Source organism: Paroedura picta, chromosome 13 (genome assembly GCF_049243985.1).
Source record: "Paroedura picta isolate Pp20150507F chromosome 13, Ppicta_v3.0, whole genome shotgun sequence".
In the NCBI taxonomy this organism is placed as follows: Eukaryota; Metazoa; Chordata; class Lepidosauria; order Squamata; family Gekkonidae; genus Paroedura; species Paroedura picta.
In genome coordinates, this window is record NC_135381.1 from 34,314,341 (window position 1) to 34,338,533 (window position 24,193).

The 24,193-nt window shown below is 46.3% G+C and overlaps 2 protein-coding genes across 8 annotated transcripts; one reads left to right on the plus strand and one right to left on the minus strand.

Moving 5' to 3' along the window:
- Nucleotides 1-1,094: 1,094 nt before the first annotated feature.
- On the minus strand, nt 1,095-14,659 carry TAF7L (TATA-box binding protein associated factor 7 like). 7 transcript variants are annotated; one of them, XR_013226407.1, is made up of 14 exons: nt 14,493-14,618; nt 11,922-11,991; nt 10,554-10,627; nt 10,354-10,432; nt 8,547-8,680; nt 7,682-7,808; nt 7,326-7,384; nt 6,803-6,875; nt 5,847-5,963; nt 4,708-4,896; nt 4,473-4,585; nt 2,880-2,939; nt 1,383-1,528; nt 1,095-1,254 (listed from the first exon to the last, which is right to left on the minus strand). XR_013226407.1 is itself a non-coding variant. In XM_077309244.1 (13 exons), exons 2-13 carry the CDS (start codon nt 11,980-11,982, stop codon nt 1,484-1,486), a joined length of 1,128 nt encoding a protein of 375 aa, XP_077165359.1. In that variant the 5' UTR covers nt 11,983-11,991; nt 14,493-14,620; the 3' UTR covers nt 1,095-1,483. The 7 variants fall into 7 exon arrangements, 6 of the variants coding, with proteins under 6 accessions (XP_077165359.1, XP_077165354.1, XP_077165358.1 ...); XM_077309244.1 differs by having other exon boundaries at nt 1,095-1,528; nt 8,547-8,677; nt 14,493-14,620; XM_077309239.1 differs by having other exon boundaries at nt 1,095-1,528.
- LOC143823195 (magnesium transporter NIPA2-like) lies at nt 14,616-23,778 on the plus strand. Its single transcript, XM_077309246.1, has 6 exons — nt 14,616-14,844; nt 16,968-17,115; nt 17,276-17,332; nt 17,590-17,680; nt 17,773-17,933; nt 21,728-23,778. Exons 2-6 carry the CDS (start codon nt 16,977-16,979, stop codon nt 22,363-22,365), a joined length of 1,086 nt encoding a protein of 361 aa, XP_077165361.1. The 5' UTR covers nt 14,616-14,844; nt 16,968-16,976; the 3' UTR covers nt 22,366-23,778.
- Nucleotides 23,779-24,193: the final 415 nt, after the last annotated feature.

Here is a 24,193-nt window from a genome sequence, read left to right on the forward strand (position 1 = left end):
GGCTCAGAAGAGGACTCTGCAATATACCCCCTACACACAAATTCCCGGAAAAAGCTGCAAGGGAGAAGGCTGTGGCTAGGTTTGCCAACCTCCAGGTGGAGCCTGGACATCTCCTGGAATCACAACTGATCTCGAAGCTACAGAGATTAGGTCCTCTGGAGGAACTGGCTGCTTTGAAGAGTGGGTTTTATGGCATTATATTCCACTAAGGTCTCTCCCTTCCCCTAAGCCCCAACTTCCCAGGCCTCAGCCCTAAATCCCTAGGAATGTCCCGGCCTGGAATTAGCTACCTTAGTTGTAGCCTGTTTCCCTGCTAATTTTCTACATGCAGGGATGTAGAGAGATGTAATTTGAACACCGTGTGAAGTAGGGCAACAGGCACTGTTTGACTACCTCAATAGGAATTACCTCACAATCTGCTCAGTGAAAGGGCTTCATTTTACTCCACACTGGTAAAATCTCTTGGGAGTACTGCGTTCAGTTTTGGGCACCACAACTGAATAAATACCTGGAGAAACTGGAGCATGTCCAGAGGAGGGCTGCGGAGATGGTGAGGGGTTTGGAGACCAAGTCATATGAGGAAAGGTTGAGGCAGCTAAAAGGTGATATGATAAACATCGAGTACTTGAGGGGCTGTCATATAGAAGATGGAGTGGAGTTTTTTTTTGTTGCCCCCAAAAGGTCAGACCAGAACCAATGGGTTGGTATTAATTCAAAGGTTTTCAGCTAAACATCCGGAAGAAGTTCCTGAAAGTTAGAGTGGTTCCTCAGTGGAACAGGATTCCTTGGGAGGTGGTGTTGTAAGCAGAGGCTAGATAGTCATCTGACTGAAATGCTGATTTTATGAACTTCGGCAGATTGTGAGTTGGGTGGGCAGGAAGGGATGTGCCAGTGTTTATTTCCAGGGGCTCTTCTTTGCATACCTGGAAATTGCTGATCTTACCTGTGGGATGATAAGTGAATTTCCTCCAAATTTCTTTGGGGGGGGGCAGGATCCCTTGGGCATGAAATTGGGGTCACTGTGGGTGTTTCTCCCGCTTCTCTTCACTACACTTCGTAATGATATGGTGTTGAAAAAACACAGGGAACTTGAATACACACAACTTTACTCACGTTTATTTTGCACAGCGGAATATGGATTATACCAGTGTAAGGTTAGTTAAAGCCACGCATCTTCTTTTGCAAAAGTGTGTTTATTGATAAGGGGCAAGGCATGCTCCCCGGGGTATATCCCCTAGAGCAGGGGTAGTCAACCTGTGGTCCTCCAGATGTTCATGAACTATAATTCCCATGAGCCCCTGCCAGCAAATGCTGGGAATTGTAGTTCATGAACATCTGGAGGACCACAGGTTGACTACCCCTGCCCTACTCAAGATAACAACTCAATTCCTGTTGCTTCAAATGGGCAATCTTTAGTTCAAAGGAAGGTTCCAGAACTTTCTGGTGCTGCTAATTGGGGAGGGTTTTTTTTCCAGGTGCAGCCTTACTTCTCCATAAGGGCTTCCAACTGTTCCTGAAGAGAGGCCAGCTGCAGAGAAAAAGAACAGAGGGAGTGAGACAAGGATGGTATTGCTAGGGCTTAATATTCAAGATCCAGAGACTGTTGTGGCTGCATCCAAAACCTTACTTTAAGACCTGTCCCACCTTTCCACCATCAGTGCTGAACGTGAGAGAGACACACATCCATCCCACACACCTCTCATGCACTCAGAAGCAGGGGCAATTCCCCAACTGTGCTATGCCTTCCCCAATTTTTCTCCCTATAATCAGCCACTCACCACCAGCACAGTGTCACCTCCTCAAAGGACAAAAAGTAGATTTTCAGTCCTAAGCTGTCCTCTAACAGGAAAACAGCTCAATCATCAGCTAGCCTTCAGGGCTGCAAGGGGCATTTAATGTGGCAGTCTGAAGCAGAGTTACATCTTAAATCGACAGACACAGGAAGGCATAATACTTCTTGTGGCTGCATTGTAAAGAGACATAGCAGAGCCTCTCTGAAACACTCTGTTGGATACTGAAAGGGGTGCCTGGGCAAACTCTACATTTAGGGCAAAATCTATCCTAGCCTGGGGAAGCCAAGATCGGATAAAAGGAATGGTAAAAGGCTCCACTGTAAAGCAGGGAGGCCCCAATGAATTTTAAGATTAGCGCACAAGCCACATTCAGACATCATGACAAGCTAGGTCTAGTTATTATAAAACTTTCAGAAAGTTCTTAGGTTTGTGCACTCCCATGTGCTACTGAAGACTTCCTGGTTTGAGACAAGCTGCAATCCAACCCAGTAGGCAAGGAAAAAACAACAAAAGTTTGTGGTTTTGACATTAACAAACTATGGTTTGCTGCAGGTCAGGAAGTACAGCTGCAGTGGAATGCAGGAGGAGGCAGGCAGGGAACATGTGAGCCCAAGTGATTGCAAGACTAGTTCCCGTAACTGAAGGCTGCTAAATTCAAATGGGTAGCCGTGTTGGTCTGAATAAAATCAGAGTCCAGGAGCACCTTTAAGACCAACAAAGATTTATTCAAGGCGTGAGCTTTCGACTGCAAGCACTCTTCCTCAGACACGAAAGCTCACGCCTTGAATAAATCTTTGTTGGTCTTAAAGGTGCTACTGGACTCTGAATGCTTCTAGACAGAGAAAGGAGACATCAAGGACACAAAAGGAATGAAAGGCCAGGTGATCCAAGAACATCTCAATTTAAGAGATTTTAAGCAACGGTATGTAGCATATCCTGGTAATTTTCTAGATTAACAAACACAGCAGATCCGTTCCCTGATGAGGACCAAAACATGGTGGGACACTTTGATACACTGATGACATATTTTGCCAAGCTGATCCCATTCCCTTTTCCATTCCAGCTTCGCAGGTATGAACAGCCTACCTCCTGCTTCTCACGCTCTTCTTGCTGTTTGAACTCATCCACCACTGCTTGGAGCCGGGTCTGGCAAAAATAAGAAAACATGACCATTGTTGTTGATACCCTCTACAGCAGGGGCAGTCAACCTGTGGTCCTCCAGATGTCCATGGACTACAATTCCCATGAGCCCCTGCCAGCATTTGCTGGCAGGGGCTCATGGGAATTGTAGTCCATGGACATCTGGAGGACCACAGGTTGACTCCCCCTCCTCTACATGACAACACAATTATTTTTAGAAGACAGGATGCACAGCAAGGTCTCTTTGCTTGCGCTGACCCCCACTTTCCACTTCCCAAAGTAGTCCCAAATTGACTTGCAAACCCCTTTCCCTCTCTCTCCCCACACAATTATTTCGAGAGCCAGTATGGTGTAGTGGTGGCCTCTAATCTGGAGAGCTCTGAGAGAGACTGCTGTGTGAGAACAGATCTAACAGGACTGTGAATAGCTCAAGATCACCCAGCTCGATGCATGTGTAGGAAGTATGGGGAATCAAATCCAGCTCTCCAAATTAGAGGCTGCCGCTCTTAACAACTACACGATGCTGACTCTCGAAAGAATTTTGGATTGTTAGAAGAATATAAAAAGGTAAAGGTATGCTCTGTGCAAGCACTGAGTCATGTCTGACCCTTGGGGTGACGCCCTCTAATGTTTTCTTGGCAGACTCAATATGGGGTGGTTTTGCCAGTGCCTTCCCCAGTCATTACCGTTTACCCCCCAGCAAGCTGGGTACTCACTGAAGAAGAATATACATACATACTATTCATACACATTTTGCTTGCTTCCCAACTCTTGGGGGGGGGGGGTCTGCATCTTTATTGTTTTGAGATGTTGGTCTTTGAGAAGAACATGCCTACATATAATGGTTTCTTGATGGTAAAGCTGGCTGCATGTGGAGGAGTGGGGAACCAAACCTGGTTCTCCAGATCAGAGTCTACCACTCTTAACCACAAGACCATGATGGGCTCTCCAGAAAAAAGGGCTGTTAATTTATTTTGAAAATGTCTATCCCACTTTTCCCACAAACACAGTGCTCAGGGTAGCTCATAAAACTAGAAACCAAAAAAGAGAAAAGAACACATTATAATCTAGAAACACTGAGCAGTAGCAGAATCAGCATAAAAACCGTAAAATCCAAAACACAAAAGGAGCAATGAGTTGGTCACCAAATAATATGCCAAAGCACCAAAGGCAGAATAATAAAAAAGAGAGAAGGAAGTACAGTCCATGCAGTTTGCACAATCTGACCATAAGGCTTCCACAAGCCTAACATGCTAGAGAGTAAGATGAAACAGCAAAGTGTTGTCTTGTTCCCCTTACAATCCAATTGTTCATTCACTTTTGGAATTTCCCTAATGAAGAACAGGAAGTGAACCCGAGTTATTGAGGACATCCTGGCTATCTGTGACATCATTCTTCTGCTGAATCAGATGCCTTTCTGTTTATAAGGCACCATTTCAAGCAGGACTTTCTGACTATACGGGGACCTCCATCTGCTTAACTAGACTGCTCAAAGTTATAAACCTTCCCAGATCTTAGCTGAGTGGACTTTGGACTCACCTTGAGAGCCAGGTTCTCGACCCTCATAATAAGATCTTCTTGGCGCTTTCGGCGCTCCTGGGTCTCTTGAAGCTTGTCTTTCAGACTGTCGATCTGCTTCTGGATTCCCAGGGCTGGAAGGGAGAGTGCAGCAGTTGGCCTCTCCAGTGAAATAAGCCATGTGTTTCACTGCATATCCTTGCAGAAGCCACTGCCTCAAATCATCTCCCACCAAAGCCACTCTTGAACTGCTCACCTATCTGGTTGGCCCCTTCATTTTCCTGCTGCAGCCCATCTGACTCGTTCAGCTTGCCCTGCAATCTCCTCTCCAGATCTTCTTCTGTGTCCATGATGTTCAGGTCTTCATCGTCATGGTGATCCCTCTCGTCATCTTCGCTACTGCTGCTGATGTCATTAAATATCTCTCTGAGTTCATCGTGCTCTACTTAGTTATGCAGCAAAGGGGGGGGGGGGGGGAAATAGAGATGGTTAACGATGTTTTAATGCAACTATAAATTCCAGCCTCATAAAGGCTGCTAAACGCTGCAATTTCATCCACTCAGGTCCTCTGCCTGTATGTTTTGGCCCCAGTTCAACTTCAGGGGTCTAAGAGCAAACTATTCTAGACTTAGAAGTCAGTTTGGCAAAATGAACTACAGGTTATTGAAGAGAAGTGTGTGTCATGGCCTTACGCGGGTTGGGACCCACATACCTACGGGACTGCCTAATGCCCTATGGCCCTCGCAAAGGTATTGGTCGTTCCTGGCCCCAGGGAAACATGCCTAGCCTCAACCAGGGCCAGGGCCTTTTCGGTCCTGGCCTCAACCTGGTGGAATTAGCTTCTGGGTGAGCTACAAACCCTGCGGGAGCTTATGGCATTCTGCAGGGCCTGTAAAATGGATCTCTTCCGCCAGGTTTATGGTTGAGGCTGGGGTCAGCAAGGTAGATCTATGCCTCCCCTCCAGGTATGAGTATTACATCTTACCTCCTTCCCCTCCCCCCCTCTGATAGTGGGGGTCGGGAGTGGGTTTTCCACCATGTTGGGTTTTTATGTCTTTAATGGGGTTTTAAGTCTGTAACCTGCCAAGAGCCGGCTTCGGGAGTGGCGGGGACCTGGGTTCAAACCCCCACTCACCCATGAAGCTTGCTGGGTGATCACTGGGCAGTTGTGCTTTCTCACCTAAATCAGACTCTACCTGTCCCACAGGATAAAATGGGAGAAGGAACCCATAGGTAGACTGTCCTATGATTCTTGGGAAAAGGCTGGGACAGCATTTTCACCCAGGGATTATGGTTTAAGTTCAGCTATCTCTACAGAAGCATCTAGAATTAGCACGTGACCTTTCTGCAAAGGACTGCAGGCTTTGACAACTAGATGGAAGAAAGCCAACCTACCTGATGACCCATGGCCCTGCTTGTGTCCGGACATCCCTGGGGAAGAAATATCCAAGCCTGTGAGAGAACCATGGTGGTCTGCTTCTTTTGTTTCATCTTCTGCAATAATTTCCCAGCCTGACAGCAGGTACAGAAGAGTCAAAGAAAAACCTGTTCAGTGGGAATGGAACTCATGATTCTAGGGCAATGTTCTTCGGCAAGTCAGAAACCACATTAAACTGGCCACATAAATAAATGTTTTGATCTTCCACCCACATTTTTCTCTTTGGACTAATTAACTCCTCTTTCTTTGCTGCCCACATTTGACAAATACAGTATTACATGCTTACATGCTTACATGCTTAAATACAGTCTTCAGCTATTACCTGAAGCTATATTTACCTGCCATCACCTTCAGTGCTAATCTTCTCTATGTATTACTGGTGCCCAATCAAATCAGGCCTCCCTTATGCTAAGCTAAGGAGACCTATTGTCAAATCTCTTTCTAGTGTAAGCCTTCCACCAGAATGCTCAAAAAAATTTCAATTTGGTCAGAATTGAGCTGCAGAATGGGGAAAAAGTCAAGAGTTTCAGTGTAGGAACGATAACATCTTTTGCTCCCCATGGAATGTCTCCCTTCTCTAGGTCCATAGAGCTGGTTCCCAATATGCTCTTTCCCTTTCCTCTCTCCTGCTCACAACCAAAACGGAAGAGATAATTACCAGAATAAATGTTCTAATTTGATCTTTTGAACATTCTTGCATTTTCATTGAATTGAAGAAATTGCCTTGATGTAGGCAACTGTTTTATGATAAATTAATGAGGATTTAATTTGATGGTCTTTGATTGAATCCAAAAGCAAAACTGGGCGACTCAGACTGGACATGCTAGGAGGTGTGCGTCTTACCATCTGGGAAAGGTAAGGAAAGTCTATGTAGGACCAATCCCACATAGGTTTAGGTTTTAAGAAAGGATACGGACACTGACAGCTTCGGCATCTGTGCTTAGCAGGCGCTTCACTTCCTTCTCCACATCAGGGGACTCGATGTACTGGGCCAGAGAGGGGGAAAGAGGGAAAAGCCAGATATTTAACAGCAACAAAAGACAGCCCTCCTGGCTGCCAGCCACGCCTCAAACATACTTTATTTTTATTTATTTACTTAATTTGTATTTATGTACTGCCCTCCTTTGCGGCTCTGGGCAGTTTACAGAAAACATTAAATGAGTAACAGTATACGTTTGACAATCCTATCGACAATCATAACATCAGCAATCATGACATAACATGTTCAGATGGGGTCACAATCGCCATCCCATAGAATGGGTTTATCTCGGTAAGAGAGGGTGCTGGGGGCCCAGACGAAGTTATCATTGGCCTCGACCATATGTCCGGTGGAAGAACTCAATTCTGCAGGCCCTGTGGAACTGTGATAGCTCAGACAGGGAACGGGTTTCCTCTGGGAGCTCATTCCACCAGGTAGAGGCTAAGACAGAACTTACCTTCTTCTTGGCTGTCTTTCTGAACCGCCTCTTCCTTACATTCTTCAATGGGAGAGTGACTGGAACAAAGCAGCAAATCAGTTGGGCAAAAAGGAGAGTAGGAGACAAAGAGGACGCATGAATAACGAAAGAGACTGTCCTGCTTCTCTTGCCCTGCTAGCCAGCAAGACAGAAGAGAATGGGCACAGGCTCCCTCTGAAGAGGGGGAACAAAGCCAGCATTCATCTCTGCAGAAATGAACAGAGGTGAGTGGGTGGCCCCTTGGGCATCATTGCTAAGCGTTCTCTAGGCCTTTTCAGGATCACTGGAAAGGACTGAATTGGAGAAAGGGACAGGGCGAAGGCTCCTCTACTCACTGCCATGGTTCCAAATGAACTTCTTCTCCCGATCCTTGTCCTTCTTCTTGTTGGCTCTGGGGTCTGTACTTGCAGCTGGCTCTTCCAAAGGGGGGTACAATTCACCATCCACAGTGCACACAAGCATCTGAAACCCCCCGGCAAATACAAAAGGGATAACAACAGATATATGGAAGTTTCCAGATACACCAAACGCTTTATTAAAAACTGTATCAGCAGTCATCCAACCCACAGACGCATGAACCCTGAAGCTGCCTTAGACTGAGACGGAACATTAATCTAGCAGTGTCAGCCTTGTTGATTCTGAGCTGCATAGACTCGCTAGGGCATGGGGTAGTCAAACTGCAGCCCTCCAGATGTCCATGGACTACAATTCCCATGAGCCCCTGGCAGGGGCTCATGGGAATTGTAGTCCGTGGACATCTGGAGGACCGCAGTTTGACTACCCCTGCGCTAGGGTCTTCAGCATCAACCACTGATTCTTTAAACTGGGAGACACCAGGAAATCAAAGCTGGGACCTTTTGTGTGAAAGCAGGTGCTCTAGCAGTCAGCCACCGTCACACCTACCAGCAATCAATTCATTTTCACAAAATAAATAATTTTCTATGCCGCAGGGTAGGATAGAATGTTTTACAACACAGCTAATCAGTAAGAAATTACATCAATCATTTTAATATATCAATTGCTGTTATTTTATGATTGTTTTTATATATGTTGTTATCCTCCCTGAGCCTTTATTTTTATTATTTTTAATTATTATTAGCATGGACGTCTGATGGAGGACAGAATGCCATTCAATCTAAAGGAACGTCACCCAAGATGCAGTGGGGAGGTTCAAGAATAAGAGCCTTTGATCACACCTACCTGACAAACGTCTGCTGTCTTATAGAATGTTTTCTTATCGATGGTTTTTAGGCTCTCTATGGTACAAGGCAAATCCACCAGCTTGGCAGCTAACGGGACACGGTCGACACGCACAATCCCATGGCGCCCATCTGCTGCAGAAGACAGGAAACCCAGCTGAGCCTTTTCCATTACCCACTCACAATGGTATCTTGAACTGCCGGGTATTTATGAAACTTTACAGCACAGAGCTAGCAAAGTAAGAACGCTTATGTTCCTTCCATCTCCATCTAAGAGAGATTCAAGTGGGTAGCCGTGTTGGTCTGAAGCAGCACAACAAAACAAAATCAGAGTCCCGTGGCACCTTTAAGACCAATGAAGATTTATTCAAGGCGTGAGCTTTCGAGTGCAAGCACTCTTCTGAGTTAGTCTGAGGAAGAGTGCTTGCACCGGAAAGCTTGAATAAATTTTTGTTGGTCTTAAAGCAGCTAGGAGAGAAAAGATATCTCTTCCTGATGAACAGCTACCAAGCTTGCACAAGGCTTTGGGCTATCTCACTCACTAAAGGTGCTCATGTCTCAGTATGAGCCACTTTTAACAGAGGGCAGCCGTGTTGGTCCGCAGTAGAAGAGCTAGATTTGAATCCCAGAGCATCTCAAAGAACAAGAGTTTCAGGGTAGAAGCTTTCAAGCATCGAGGCATTGTTCATGAGACAAAGGTCTCTAAAGTGCTACTGAACTTTATGTTCATTAATGATGTTAATTAATTCAGAGGTATTCTTGTATGGTCTTTGTATTCCCCTGCTGAATCTGCTTAATGTATCTTGTATCTGTATTTTAACATTACATAGGTTCTCATCCTGCCCAATCTATCTACCAGCAGTTGGAAGTGGTTCTTAGGACTCTGAATGGACTAATTCCTCTTTCCATACTCTCCCAATCCTTTCTGTTGTTTGAATCTTAAGTGTAAATTTCAATGCTCTGGATGGACACTCGTATGCATCTAATAAAGTGAGCTCTCACTCATGGAAGTTTATAGTGGAATTAGCTTTGTTAGTGTTCAAGGTGCTACCAGACTCCTGTTCAATTGTGCACATAGCTACCAATTGAGAACAATAACCATTTTTATTATGGATAATCCAGGCTAACCTGACCTTGTCAGAACTTGGAAAATAAGCAGGGTTGATCCTGGTTAGGAGCTGGATGGGAAGCTACCAAAGAAGCCCAAGATCACTATGCAAAGGCAGGCAATGGCAAGCCACATCTGAATGTCTCCTACCTTGAAAACCCTATAGGTAAAGGTAAAGGTATCCCCCATGCAAGCACTGGGTCATGTCTGACCCTTGGGGTGACGCCCTCTAGCGTTTTCATGGCAGACTCAATACGGGGTGGTTTGCCAGTGCCTTCCCCAGTCATTACCGTTTACCCCCCAGCAAGCTGGGTACTCATTTTACCGACCTCGAAAGGCTGAGTCAACCTTGAGCCGGCTGCTGGGATTGAACTCCCAGCCTCACAGGCAGAGCCTTCAGACTGCATGTCTGCTGCCTTACCACTCTGCGCCACAAGAAAACCCTATAAGGTTGCCAAAATTGGATGTGACTTGACAGGACTTAAAGCACATTACTATATTGTTTTTACAGTATCATCTTCTATCCTTTCCCAGCTTAGAGTGGTAAGGAAGCAACACACAGAACAGTCCTTCTGGGCTCCTTAGAATGTGGGACAAGGAGGCCCAGGAATGGCATCCTAAGCCTGGGTACTTGAGCTGCGGAATTTGGTATGAGATACAAGGCCAAAGAGACAAAAGATCTAAGTTCTCATTTCCTTACCATGCAACTCAATGGTGAGCCGGTCCTTCAGGCCGACGCTACCGGACTGGACAGCCCTTCGTACAGTAGAAGCATATTCCTTAGACGAAAGGGACCACATGTGTGAAAGAGGCAATGTTAGATCATGCTACTCAGCTGTACTTCTTTGGCACCAGAATAGCGCAGTGTTTTAAACAGTATTTATTATAAGGGTCCCTTACCGGAGGCAGTCGGAGTACAAACTGGCTCTCCAATTCGTAGGGCGCATCGTCCTTGTTTTTGCTCATCTTTTGTTCTTGTGTCCAGAAAACAAAAGGTGAAATGGCATGGTTATACAATGGCCTAACAATACAGACTCTGGCCTTCTCCTTGCCAGAAGTTGCAGAAGAGTTGCACGCTAAAATACTTTGCCCACAAACACCTTATTTGAGGGAACTCGAGAACTTGCTGAAGTCACCCACAACTGCATGTAAGACTAACAGAGAAAGCAATCCCTGCATATGCATTGGCTTCCTCTGCAATGTCTTGTGGTTTCACATGTAGCACTTTTGCAGCTTCAAGACTTTGCACTTCAAGACTGCCCAGCTTTTGTAAAAGCTATACCCAGCTCTTTCAAATAAGGTATGATCAGCAGCTTAGAAGTTCAGGTGCGATCACAGACTTCAACATCACAAAAGTTATACCAACCGTACAGGGTAACATCACAACTGGAAGCATAAGGAGAATGCAGCCATTGGGGTAGGGAGCCTGCCATGACTGGCGCACATAAAGTGTTGATCTGCTAAGCAAGGAATGGCAGGAGACTGGGGGAACAAATCCTAAGCAGGTCTTCTCAAAAGTAAGTCTCATGTTGTTCCTTGGACTTAACTCACAGGAACATACTCTTAGGACTGCAGCCTGGATCTGCTGACAACCTCTGAGCCGACAAGCACCCTTCAATAAAGAGTCCATCTCCCCGTCGGCTTTAAGGAAGATCACCTTACAACTTGACTAATGGGATGCATGGTTTGGTTGGCCTTAATAAATCAAGGGTGTTACTGAGGCTGTGATGGCCATGAGCATCGATGGCTTTAAAGGGGAGTTAGGAGTGGGGTCCATCAATGGCCATCAGCCACAGTGAGTAAAGAGAGAACTTCTACTTCCAGAGGCAGTAAACCTCTGAAACTGTGCCAGAAGACATCAGCAGGAGAGGGCCTCGTCCCCCATGTTCTGTTGGCCCTCCAGGACATGTGGCTGGGTAATGTGTGAAAAAGAATGCTGGAGTAGATGAACTACCCATCTGATACAGCAAGATTTTTTGTCATGTTTTTCACCTAAGCAGAGTTACATCCCAAACTCATTGATTTCACAGCTTTCGTTACATGGATATCACATTTGGACATGCAGCAGCTGCTGCTGTCTCAGATCACATAACCTCAGCAAGTTTTCTAATTCATCCACCCCAACCCTGCCCCCAAAGCTTGCAGTTCTCCTTTTAATTACTTCAGAAAAGCAGCAATAATCTTTGCATTAGAGACCAGCCTATTCCTTCTTCTAGAGAGAGCCACAGACCCAGCACCAGAGAAACATAAAAGAAACAAATGCATTACTTGTGGATGCCATCTTTCCTCTTCTTTGCTTCACGCAAACGTTTATAAAAACTTGTACCATTCAAAAAAACTAAACATAAATGCAGAAAAAGATTCAGTTAAACAAAAAAAAAGGGGGTAAAGAAAAGTGACTTTAAGTGAAGCATTCTGTTACTCAAGGGAGATCAAACACCCCAATCATTATTCTTCTGAACAAGGTGCCAAATACATATAAGGGTATTTCTTACTCCGTATCACGCTCCCTCCCAGCTTATCTCTCTATAAAAAGATATTTCCTCAAGAATCCTCATCCATTGCTCATCATCAGTGTGCACCCACTAAGCCTAACTGCTAGCAAACAGGCAGACAGTCATAGAAGTACTTTGAATTCTCTGAAGCACTCTTTTAAATGCAAAATATTATCCCAAGGACTTCATATACAGTCTCCTTCATACAATCGGTCTTGCAAGAAAGGTCAGTACAGCATCTTTTAAGGAATGAGGCAGAAAGCTGAATCTCTTGCCTAAAGCCACCCAAGCAGCTTGTGGCAGAGATATATGAACCAAGGATTTTCACAACTCATTGCTCTGAGATACTATACTAACCAAGTTCTTTTCTTGCAAAGAGTCTTTTACAAGAAAAGAACATACCTGGTAATTCTTACACAAGATGCCAATTAAGTCAGGTCAGGAATTTGTATCTGAATTTGAAGCATCCAGTCCGAATCCTTCCAGAATGTGCCTTCAGGCGTAGTCAACCTGTGGTCCTCCAGATGTTCATGAACTACAATTCCCATGAGCCCCTGCCAGCAAACGCTGGCAGGGGCTCATGGGAATTGTAGTTCATGAACATCTGGAGGACCACAGGTTGACTACCCCATCTATCCAAAACTATATTATCTACTCTGTCAGTGGCTCTCTGAGGCCTGAAGGTCTTTCCCAACCCTGCTGTCATCTTTTTATTTTTAAATCAGGCTCAAACCAGAGTTTGAACGCAGGACTTTCGGCAGGCAAAAATGTGCTTACATCTTTCTTCCTTCCCATGCCACAGATATAAGGATGGCCACTAGCACAGAAGGCTGTAGGATAGATTCAGCGGCCACCTCCACACCCAACAGCCATACATCTCAGAAACCCAGTGCTACGAGGAGGTAACATCAACACCCTCAAGTACAGCTACCAGGTCTCATCTGGCCACCAGTGGGGGATGGAGGATTATAGTTGCCAGATCCAGATTTGGAGCTGGAATCTGGGAAGGTCAGGGACTTCGGTGGGGTCCAATGCCAAAGAGACCACCCTCCAGGGGACGTGATCTCCATAGTCTGGAGATCAGCCATAATTCCAGGGGATCCCAATCCTGCCTGGAGGCTGGCATCCATACCCTTCAGTGAGAGCTGAGGTTTCCCAGGCAAGAAACTTACAGAGATGGGTTTGTCATTGCTTGCCTCTGTCAGGCATACACCCCAGACTACCTGGGTGGTCTCCCACCCCCAACTCCTAAGCAGGGCCAGGAGTGACCCTACTTCACTTCCGAGATGGGGATCGCAACATCAGGGAAGGCCTCTGTCCCATCTGTTGGCTACTGTCTAAGACAGGATGCTAGGCCTGTTCTGATCCAGCAAGACACCTCTGGTGTTGTGGGAATGGGAGACTCTCACACACACAGTTTTTGGAGGCAGGAGGGCTGCCAGTTCCAGGTTGGGAAACTAGAGATGTGGGGATGGAGCCGGGGAAGGTCAGAGGACGGGGGTGGGTGGGGGGTACAGAGCCACAGAGTCCTCCCACCAAGGATGCAAGTAAGAGTAAAACGGAGAGGATTTGCAGAGCAGGTTTACCAGGTCCCCCCAGCTTGGCTGAGGGGGAAGGGGGGGCATCTACACAACAACATTGCAGGGTAGATTGAAATACAGCATTCACCTGCCTGGAGCAGTGAAAAAGAGCAAGAGGCAGAAATAAACTAAGAAACCCTGGGGGAAAAAAAACCCAATTTATATGCAATCCTGAACAATGGATCTTCATACCATTCGTCAGTTTCAGTTTAATTTCTGTGAAAGAACCCTTGCCTCATTTTACGGTTGGGGGTCACCACAACATGAGGTATTAAAGGTTCATGGCATTAGCAAGGTGGAGAACCCCTGGCGTAGGGTTACCAGATCCAGGTTGGGAAACCTCTAGGGCAGGGGTCGTCAACCTGTGGTCCTCCAGATGTCCATGGACTACAATCCCCATGAGCCCCTGCCAGCTGGCAGGGGCTCATGGGGATTGTAGTCCATGGACATCTGGAGGACCACAGGTTGACGACCCCTGCCCTAGGGGGCTGGGGACCTCCGCGGGGCACAAGGCCTTAAGAGTCCCCCGTCCAAAGCAGCCATTTCCTCCCGAGCAGCGTCTCTCTGCCGCCTGGAGACGAGGCCTCACCGGGAGGGGCGACCAGAGAAAGGGCCTGAACGGGGGCGGAGGGAAGGCGAGGGCCTTTCTGCGCTTCGGGGGATATTTGGGGGATATTTGGCCCATTCTGCATGGGGCCGGGCGAGGCCTAATCAGGGGCCTACCTCCCCATCCCCTCCCCTCCGCCCGCCTTCCCGTGACTCACCGACCGCCGCCGGGAGAAGCAGCCGGGCGGCCCGGCCTGACGCGGCGGAAGCGGAACGGGCGGCGCCGTGGCCGGGTGGGCGGCCAGGCAAGCAGGCAGGCAGGTAGGCAGGCAGGCGCTGAGGCCGAGAGGTGCCCGGGGACGCCACAGCCGAGTACCGGAGCCCCTTCTCGCCTTTGCCCGCCGCCGGGACCAAGCGTCGCCCTGGCCCGGGAGGAGGACGAGGAGACCCAGGCCAGCCGCTGACAACCGAATCACTCCGGAGGGTTGCCAACTCCAGGCTGAGGAAGCCCGGGTGTTTTGGGGGGAGCGGATCTCTCCTCTCTGGAAACCACGTGCAACCCCCTTGCAGGTAGGCAACCGCGCAAGGAGCCGCTTTATTGGCTCTGTGGCCTGGGAGGAGACCGTGGTTTGCTTCGAGCTGGATTTGCTTCTAGGAAGTCCCAATGGAACGATAATTTATTTGTTTTGTTTGTTTTTATTGGTATTTATATTGATTTGGATTTGTATACCGCGCATGCTTTGCGGCTCTGGGCGGTTCCCCTGGAGCATTGCGAAAATGTACATGGAACGTTAAACGATCTGCAGCATTAGACAGTTTTCAGTAGAACATCAAAGTATGTCGGTAACAGTTTCAGCTCAACATGAATGACAACAACGCAGGGGAGGTCAAATTTGTTCAGTCGTGGCAGGGTGTCTGGAGGGGACTCATTTGCATGGGACTCAGCCTGGCCCTAGCCCTGTGTTTGTGACACTAAAGTGTTTACCAAGAAAACAGGTTTGTTAAATTAAACTTTTTTTTTAGCTGTCACTTAGCAAGAAGGGTCTTGTGCCAACTCGCAACATTAAAACCAATAAGGTAAAAACAACATAAAACAAGCAATAGGCTACAGTTCCCATGAGCATTTGTTGGCAGTGGATCATGGGAATTGTAGTCCAGGGACATCTGGAAGGCCACCGTTTGCCCACCCCTGACTAGTTTCCAGGCATCGCAACATGAAGCCGCACCCATCTTTTCACTCTGAATTAATTAAACTGCCACAATAATCCCAATGCCAAGATACTCTTGTACATAAATTATAGGGTATGCGCAAACGCATGATTTTTCTTTGTGTGCCTGTGGAGTATTTCCTTGTACACTTGCAGGGATGAACGTGTGATTTAAGCATGCACACTTATCCTGGAAAGTGATTTAAAAAGTGAATTCAGGCATTGACTCGTTCTTAGATGTGTACACAATACATGACATTCACTGGTCTCTTGTGTAGATTGGAATCAGCTACAGCAGATACTGAAAAAAGGTAGATGGGGAACCATTATGGGGTAGATGGGGAACCATGACTCATTTAAAACAATGAATGATAGTATGGTAGAAGTAACATGTCCATGTGATGTTATACTAACTCGCTCTACAAGGGCCTACCCTTGTCCTTGACCTGGAGATTATAGCAGAATGCAGTTGCGTAGGTCCTCACTAATTCATCTTGGAGGACATGTCCAGCCATTGCTGAGGCAATTGCATGGTTGCCAGTGTGTTTCTGGATCAAGATCTTGGTTTGACCTTTAAGGCTATACGCGGCTTGGGTCCTACTTGTCTACGGGACCGCTTACCTCCTTATGCCCCCCGCTTTGCTCTGTGGGTATGAATTTGCTGATAGTCCCAGGCCCCCAGGAAACAAACTTGGCCTCGACCAGGGCCAGGGCCTTTCTGGTCCTGGCCCATCTGGTGGAATGAGCTCCCAGAAGAGCTGCAGACCCTGTTGGAACTCTCTCAGTTCCGCAGGGCCTGCAAGATGGAGCTCTTCCAACAGAGGTTTGGTTGAGGCCGAGCACAACAAGTACTGGGGAAATTAGACACTCCCACCCCCACCCCAGTTGCCATGCTCAGGTACTAGACTGGCAGGAATTACCCTTAAGCATGTCCATCCTCAGCTTCTCCACCATCTAATTCCATAGCATTAGAGGTCTGGATGTATTAATTGTTACCACTATCTTGGGATTGTGTAATATTTAGATGTTTTATTGGGTTGCTGTTTTTATGAATTGTGATTTTATTGTATATGTTGTAAACAGCTGTGAGCCAGAATTTCTGGGAATGGCGGCATATATATGAATGAATGAATGAATGAATGAATGAATGAATGAATGAATGAATGAATGAATGAATGAATGAATGAATGAATGAATGAATGAATGAAAACAAACCATGGTTTGTAGAGGATGGAACAAATTTATCCCATCTGTGTAGAAGAGTAGACATGAAACACTGGACCTCTGACATGGTACCATAGAAAAGTCCCTTCTGCTTTGGGAATCCCACTAGTGTGACAGATGAGTGTGACCAATTCCCGGATAAAAGTGTGTAGGACACAAGGATGTGAATGCTAAGAGAGGTTTAGAGCCAGTCAGCACATCTCCTTGCAACTCTAATTTAGAACAACCACCTTAAATCTGATCTCTCTGTTGAAACTCGAGGTGTCCGGGATGGAGCCTTCATCAGGACATTCTGACTTCTACATCGGGCTGGGCCTGGCCCTCAGCTCCAGCCTGTTCATTGGAGGGAGTTTCATCCTAAAGAAGAAGGGGCTTCTCAAGCTGAGTGGCAGGGGCTGTGTCCGAGCAGGTAATGTCAACATTTATTACTGAAACTGACAGATTCTGGAGGTCATGGGGGGGGGGGGATCCCAGAGGTTACCCTGTGAAGATTCCTAGGAGTTTGAAATATTTTCCCAGGCTTAGCTTCATTTGAACCTCCCCTTCAGTTCCTTTTGGTTTTTCCGCAGGTCTTGGAGGCCATGCATACCTGCGAGAATGGCTGTGGTGGGCAGGATTGCTGTCCAGTGAGTATTTCCAGTGCAAAACTACCAGCCCACAGCAAAACCCTTCAAGGTCTCCCAGGCTACAGAGACGTGTTCTCAGTCATTTGTGACAAATTAATAACCTGCATTGATAAAACATTGATTATCCCCTAGTTAAAAAATAATTAAACAGCCTTCTCTGCCTAATTGTCTGGAGAGGAGTCTGCTTGCTTTTAAGGCGACATTTACTGTGTGGGGGACATTTTCTCTCTTCGTCATGCAGTGCTTGTCTCTTTCAGTGGGAATTGGGGAAGCTGCCAATTTTGCTGCATATGCCTTTGCCCCGGCAACACTGGTAACGCCTCTGGGAGCACTAAGTGTTTTAGTCAGGTAAGCACAACGTGATCAGACAATTTTTTTGGACAGTAGCTGATTCTGTACACCTTCCAGCCTTCCTTAAACCTTTGCATATTTTATTACAGTGCAGTTTTAGCCTCCTACTTCCTAAATGAGCGTCTAAACGTCCACGGCAAGATCGGCTGTATTCTGTGTATTTTGGGCTCTACGGTCATGGTGATCCATGCCCCGCAGGAGGAAGAGGTCTCCAGCCTGCAGTCAATGGCAGAGAAATTGAAAGATCCAGGTACTGGAACACGGACATGAACACAGAATTTGCAAGAGGAGAATAGTTTGTTTGGGAAACAGAAATGATACAGCAGTCAAATGTCATTACTTGATTCCAGTCAAGAGGACATTTCTTGTTCCTCTGGATTGACGACATTTTGAGTTCTTATAACATAGCAATGAAGCACACTGCAGGGTTGAAAAATGATTGGAGGTGATTGTTGAATGAGGAAAGTACTAATTTTGATCTAAGGGTTGGATCCCATAAAAAATATTGTTTTACAGGAGTGAAATTTTCTTTATCTTTCCTACTTGCAGGCTAGCAGCTTCTCAGACTTGCAGAGGCTAGGCTTGCTGGACATCTGATAACAATGCTCACTTTATGACTTATGTGCCGGGGAAGGGGGGGAGTAATGCCAATCACCACTATGGGGTCAGGAAGGAATTTTCCTCCAGGCCAGATTGGTGCAGGATCCTGAAGTTTTTTTCCCCTTCTTCAGGGACATAGAACATGGGTCACTGGGGGAATGGCGGGGGGGGGGGGGGGCTGTGAATGTCCTGTATTGTGGAGCGGGTTGGACTAGATGACCCTTGAGATCACTGCCAGCTGTTTGTTACTCTCAAGCTTTTTGCAGCGGTCTTCCGTCTCCTAAGAGCAGCATTTCAGAAAACATTTTGGACTGCCGTGGAGATCTGTTCGGTCAATACAATTTTACCACGGGACCCAAGCCAAACTCTGTAGAAGAGCTTGTTTCTTGAGCGCTGGGGCCCATATGGATAGTTTAATGAACTGCTTGAGCCATTGGAGACCTAGGCAATGCGAAGCGGAGTTATAGACTTCTGTAAGTCCACTGACTCCATTGGACTTGGGTTAGTCAATCAAACTTTATTAGTTGTTCAAATTATAAACAGAATCATGAGACCAAATCAGTGTGGTCATTTAATACAATTAAAACAGATCCTAAAACAAACTTAACATTTAAAGCTATATTACTTTAGAGCAGGGGTAGTCAACCTGTGGTCCTCCAGATGTCCATGGACTACAATTCCCATGAGCCCCTGCCAGCGTTTGCTGGCAGGGGCTCATGGGAATTGTAGCCCGTGGACATCTGGAGCAGTGGTCCCCAACCTTTTTATCACCGGGGACCATTCAACGCCGGGGACCACTCAATGCCTTTTACTGAGGCCCGGTGGGGGGGGGGTAGTTTACTCCTCTACTCTCAGCCACTGCCCTAACGCTCCCTGATCGCTATGGTAATGTTTAAACATCCCTTCAAAATAAGATACAGACACGCCACAACAATGAACATAAGGAACATTTTATTTTCATGGTAATTTTAACTCATGACAATGACAAATCAATGGGAACCCTGAGCTTGTTTCTCTGCAACGAGATAGTCCCATCCGGGAGTGATGGGAGACAATGACACCTGAAGTGTGTTGTAAAGGGCCCGGGGGGGGGGGGGAGGCGTCCTTCGGGGCCCACCTCCAATTAGTCGAAGGACCACATGTGGTCTGCGGCCCACAGGTTGGGGATCGCTAATCTGGAGGACCACAGGTTGACTACCCCTGCTTTAGAGCATCGGATTTTTATTGCAGTGGCACAAAACTTAGCCAGCTGAGTTGTCACTTGGGGGGGCGGGGGCGGGTCCTCATCATTTAGTAGCTTCTTTGCTCGATCTGCGTTCCAATGTTCTGGAAACCTTTTGAGTAGTGATGCAATCAAATTGTCACGAATGTCTGCATAAGCTGCATAAGGGCAGTCCCTGCATAAGGGCATAGGAACAGTTTGTGCTCTTGTTTCAGTTTGGCCACTCCCACCGTAATGCATTCTCAGTGTGAGTGGGATGTTCTTATAGCAAAGCTGTATTAGAGCTGAGGGCAAGACTGAGGGCAAGACTGAGCATCTTGCAAGGGTAAATGCCCTTCTTTATTTATTACTAGCTGAGACAGATAAGTGGCAAGGGCCAGAACATATTTCATTTTAACTGGGGCCAAAATGTTGGGAGCTTTACTCAGGTCCAGTTAGCATTGCTTGTTCAGTATCCACTGCTCAACTAATGATGCAGCTTGATCATAAGCTAATTTAGATAGGAAAAGTGTGGAAAAGCCCAGAATTTGGAGTTCACTCTTGACAGCCTCAGTCCAAGATGATTGGAAGTTGTCATTCAGGGTTAAAGAAGCCATACCCTGTGAATTGTGGGTTAATTTCAGCCACAATTGCTGACAGGAATATTTTATCTTTAACCGTTAACATTCCCATTGCCAGACACACCATAGAGCTGGTGACACAGCGTGGGAATTGGAGGAGTGCCTGAAGAAATTTAGACTAGAGCCTTTCAAATTTGATAATATCTTATATTGGAGCACCCAAATGGACTTTGGCTAGGAACAGACTGTGGTTCCCTCCCACCCCCCAAAAAAATGTTCTAGATTGTGTAACTATTTAATGATCCAGGTATAGTGAATTGACTTGCCCCACAGGTATCCAGGGTAAAAGGGGAGGGGAGAGGTTCCCAAATGTTTACTCTGCAAGCTGCTGAGGCTCAGAGGGCAACCTAAATTTGCTTTTTCAAGTACTATAAAGCTTGTAAAGCAGATTTTTCGAGTTTTTCAATTGGGAATCATCCTGTGTAAGTGGAGAAAACCTTAATACGCTGATGGCACTGACATCTTGGTATGCTGATGGAATTAATATAATAATTGTATGTTGTCAAGCGGCATCCTACTCTTGATAACTCCAGTGTCATGGGGTTTTCAAAGCAAGCCTTCAGGGAAGGCGGTATATAAATCTAATAAATAAATAAGAGATGAGCAGAGGTGGGTTGCTGTTTCCTGCCTCTGTACAGCATCCATGTTCTTCCTTTGTGGTCTCCCATCCAAGTACTTACCCTCCTTAGCTTACCCAGCCCTGGCAAAATCAGGCTAGGCAAGGCTAGTGAGGATAAATGACAGGGCTCACAATATGAAGATTCCAATAAGCAAATGGGCAGATCTCACTAAGAAAAAAAAAGTGAAATCCCTTTGCTAGAGCTAGGAGGAAGAATGAGGCATCAATGAGGCATGTGCACTATTTTCTTGTGTAACACCTGCTTGCCCGAAGTGTTACCAGAGGTCCTCCCAATCCATTCTGGATGTGTATTATTATTATGGTATTTAGCTGTAAGACCTGACCTGGATGGGCCAGGCTAGGCTAATTGCATCACATCTCAAAAGCTGGGCAAGATCAGCCCTGGTTAGGCAGCTACCTATTCCTTATTTACCTTGAAAACCTACTGGGTTGCTATAAGTCAGTTGTGGCTGGATGGCACTTTCCTCCACCACTTAGCCGTAGAGGAAACAAAATATCTTTCAGTTCTGCATAGTGGTTGAGCTTTTATAAGACAGTTGGAGAGGGGCTGTGGCTTGCTGGCAGAATATCTGCTTGGCATGCAGAAGGTCCCAAGATCCTGGCATTTCCAGTTAAAAGGATCTGGTAGGAGGTGATGTGAAAGATCTCAGCGCGAGACCCTGGAGATGCACTGCTGATCTGGGCAATGGGTCTCATTCAGTATTAGGCAGTTGTCTGTGTTAGAATAAAGTAGAACAGTTTTGGTAGGCCCTGCCTATTGAGGCAGCAGGTTTTGATTCACTTGGAATGAAAGAATAAACCTGGGTGAGGGAAATCTCATTGAGGTCTGGTAATTTTGGGATTTTGGCCTTCTGAATAAATCCCTAACCCAGGAAAGCTGGGGTTACCGCACCAGACACCACCTAGCCAATAAACAGTCCCTAAGATGCCAAATGTCTTTAATGATTTCTCCCTCTTCCCAGGATTCATTGTGTTTGCTGTGTGTGTGCTGGTAAGCTCTGCTCTTCTCATCTTTGTGGCCGGGCCTCGCTACGGACACAGCAACATCTTGGTGTACGTTCTGGTCTGTTCTGCCATCGGTTCGCTCTCCGTATCGTCCGTCAAAGGCTTGGGCATTGCCATCAAACAGCTGTTCGTTGGGGAGGATGTATGGAAAGAACCATTGGGCTGGATCCTCTTGGTGTGCCTTGTGATCTGCATCAGCATCCAGATCAACTACCTGAACAAGGCCTTGGACATCTTCAACACCTCTGTGGTGACTCCCATCTACTACGTTCTCTTCACTACCGCTGTTATGACCTGTTCAGCCATCCTATTCAAGGAATGGGAGCACATGGTTCTGATGAACATCATTGGCACAATCAGCGGCTTCCTCACCATAGTGCTTGGCATCTTCCTTCTGCACGCTTTTAGAGACGTTCCCTTCACTGCAGACCTGCTGCCTCTGTTCCTGAGACGTGGCCAAACAGATGTGCTGGCAGCTTCTTGGAGAAAGGGGGCCAAGAACCCATCCTGCCTTCACCAGCCCCTTTTGGAATCAGAGGACATGCTCAAAGAGGGGACAGAAAAGGCAAATGTGGAGGAAGACCAGAGCTGCTGAAAACGAATGGACCATTGGCTCAGACAACAAACCAGCCTTGGTGCTCTTCCACACAACTCGACCACTTGAATCGCTCATGGGTAACCCTGAAGTACTTGAGAAGACTTTCCTGACCTACAAACCCTTTAACTGGTAACCTGCTTGGACCAAATGAGATAGTTCGTTCACACTATTGCTGACTGCTGTCATCTCACCTGGCCTCATCAGCATTGTCGGCTGTATCCCTTCCCTCTGGGCTTCCATAAAGAGCTCAGAGGGAATTGGAAGAAGCCACGTCCATCAGGCACCAAAGAACCACCCCACTTCTCCCCTATGCCTGAGTGGGGTTTTGAGGAATTCTTGCAGTCAGCCCTCCTGAACTGTGAAAACAGCCTTTGGGAATGCCTGTAGTACGGAAGTGTTTGATGATAGGGAGCGTATACTGCCGAAAAGGCGGAAAAGGCCAACGCTCTGATAATGGGGCAAATAAGCCTTTGGGCATATTGAAAGTTGAAAGGGTTCCCAGCCAGAGGCAGGAGTGAATGAGGAAGAGGTTTTGTTTTCCTTCCACTTTTGACTCTGATTCCTGGGGCATCTCGACAGAAGGCAGCTCATAAGAACAGGGGGAACTTGAAAACCAACACATGGCTGCATCATCAAAATAAGTACAACTTGCCTTTGTATGGTTATGTTTAAGCTCAGGAGCAAGGCTGCCTCACGAGAGCATAACTATTGCTCTGGGTACAGGGGTCTAATCCTGGCAATAACAGTGCCCTGCCAATTTTTGAATGTAAAGACATGTGGTGGGTGGCCTTAAAACATTAACTTTAAAATGTTCAAGTGTTAACTGTTTTAACTGTTACTTTTTTGGGTGCAGCTTGGCAGTACCTACAGTAGTAACAATTGTTGCAGACTTAATATATGTGGTTTAAAAAAAATTCATTAGAGTATATCACATATCAGTTCTCAAAGTCATTTGTGTCTTTTGCTGCCTGTAAAGTACCAGTTGGGCTTATGGTTAAAAGTCATTCTTCACTTCAGGCCCAAAAGCTGCCCTTCGGTATTGCCTGTCTCCACATACTGTGGCATTTCACCTCTAGAATTTCTCCTGGTGGAAAAATGAGATCACTTATTTGAATCGTAGTCTTTTCTATACCTTCCCCCAGTCACATCTGTAGAACAGTGAAACATTTGGCCAGTAACTTGCAGCTGCCTGCCTTCCCGCCATGACTTCCCTTTCTTTTAGTGGCACACCAAGCTCGAGGGCCTTGGACTGATGAACCTGTTTCATATTCAAAACTATCCAAAATGAATACCTGTTGCCTTACACCACTATTAAATGTACAGCGATAGGAACAAAGATGCATTCACGGTAGGAGGAGACTCTCAGGAAATCATACTACTGCCTCAGCCTATAAAGATAGCAACAAAATCTGAACACAATGTGTTTGTCAGTATGTAAATCGCCATCAAGACCTGTTTTATGCTGCGACAGATTATTATAATTATATATATCAGTGACTATGGCTGGCAGAATAATTCACACGGAAGAATTCCTTTTCTAAGGAATAGATTTAAATGGGTAGCTGTGTTGGTCTGAAGTAGCACAATACAATCAGAATCCGGTAGCACCTTTAAGACCAACAAAGATTTATTCAAGGCATGAGCTTTTGAGTGCAAGCAAGAGTGCTTGCACTGGAAAGCTCATGCCTTGAACAAATCTTTTTCTAAGGAGCAGTCAGTTTACTGCTGTTCAGCCTCTAAGTAACAATTCACTTGGTCGCTTGTGAAGATCCTGTCCAGCTGATCAGGCAAGGAAACTTTGCCAAAGTTCTCTCATTAGGAGGCC

Bases quoted from the DNA above. Each gene is read 5' to 3' on its own strand.
- TAF7L (XM_077309239.1), bottom strand. From the start codon at position 11,982: ATGGTACAAGTTTTTATAAACGTTTGCGTGAAGCAAAGAAGAGGAAAG. The intron at 10,628-11,921 runs GTAATGCATTTG...TCTGGACACAAG, and splicing joins AGGAAAGATGGCATCCACAA to AACAAAAGATGAGCAAAAAC. The intron at 8,681-10,353 runs GTAAGGAAATGA...TGTCTTCTGCAG, and splicing joins GCTCACCATTGAGTTGCATG to CAGATGGGCGCCATGGGATT.
- LOC143823195 (XM_077309246.1), top strand. From the start codon at position 16,977: ATGGAGCCTTCATCAGGACATTCTGACTTCTACATCGGGCTGGGCCTG. The intron at 17,116-17,275 runs GTAATGTCAACA...GTTTTTCCGCAG, and splicing joins CAGGGGCTGTGTCCGAGCAG to GTCTTGGAGGCCATGCATAC. The intron at 17,934-21,727 runs GTACTGGAACAC...CCCTCTTCCCAG, and splicing joins AGAGAAATTGAAAGATCCAG to GATTCATTGTGTTTGCTGTG.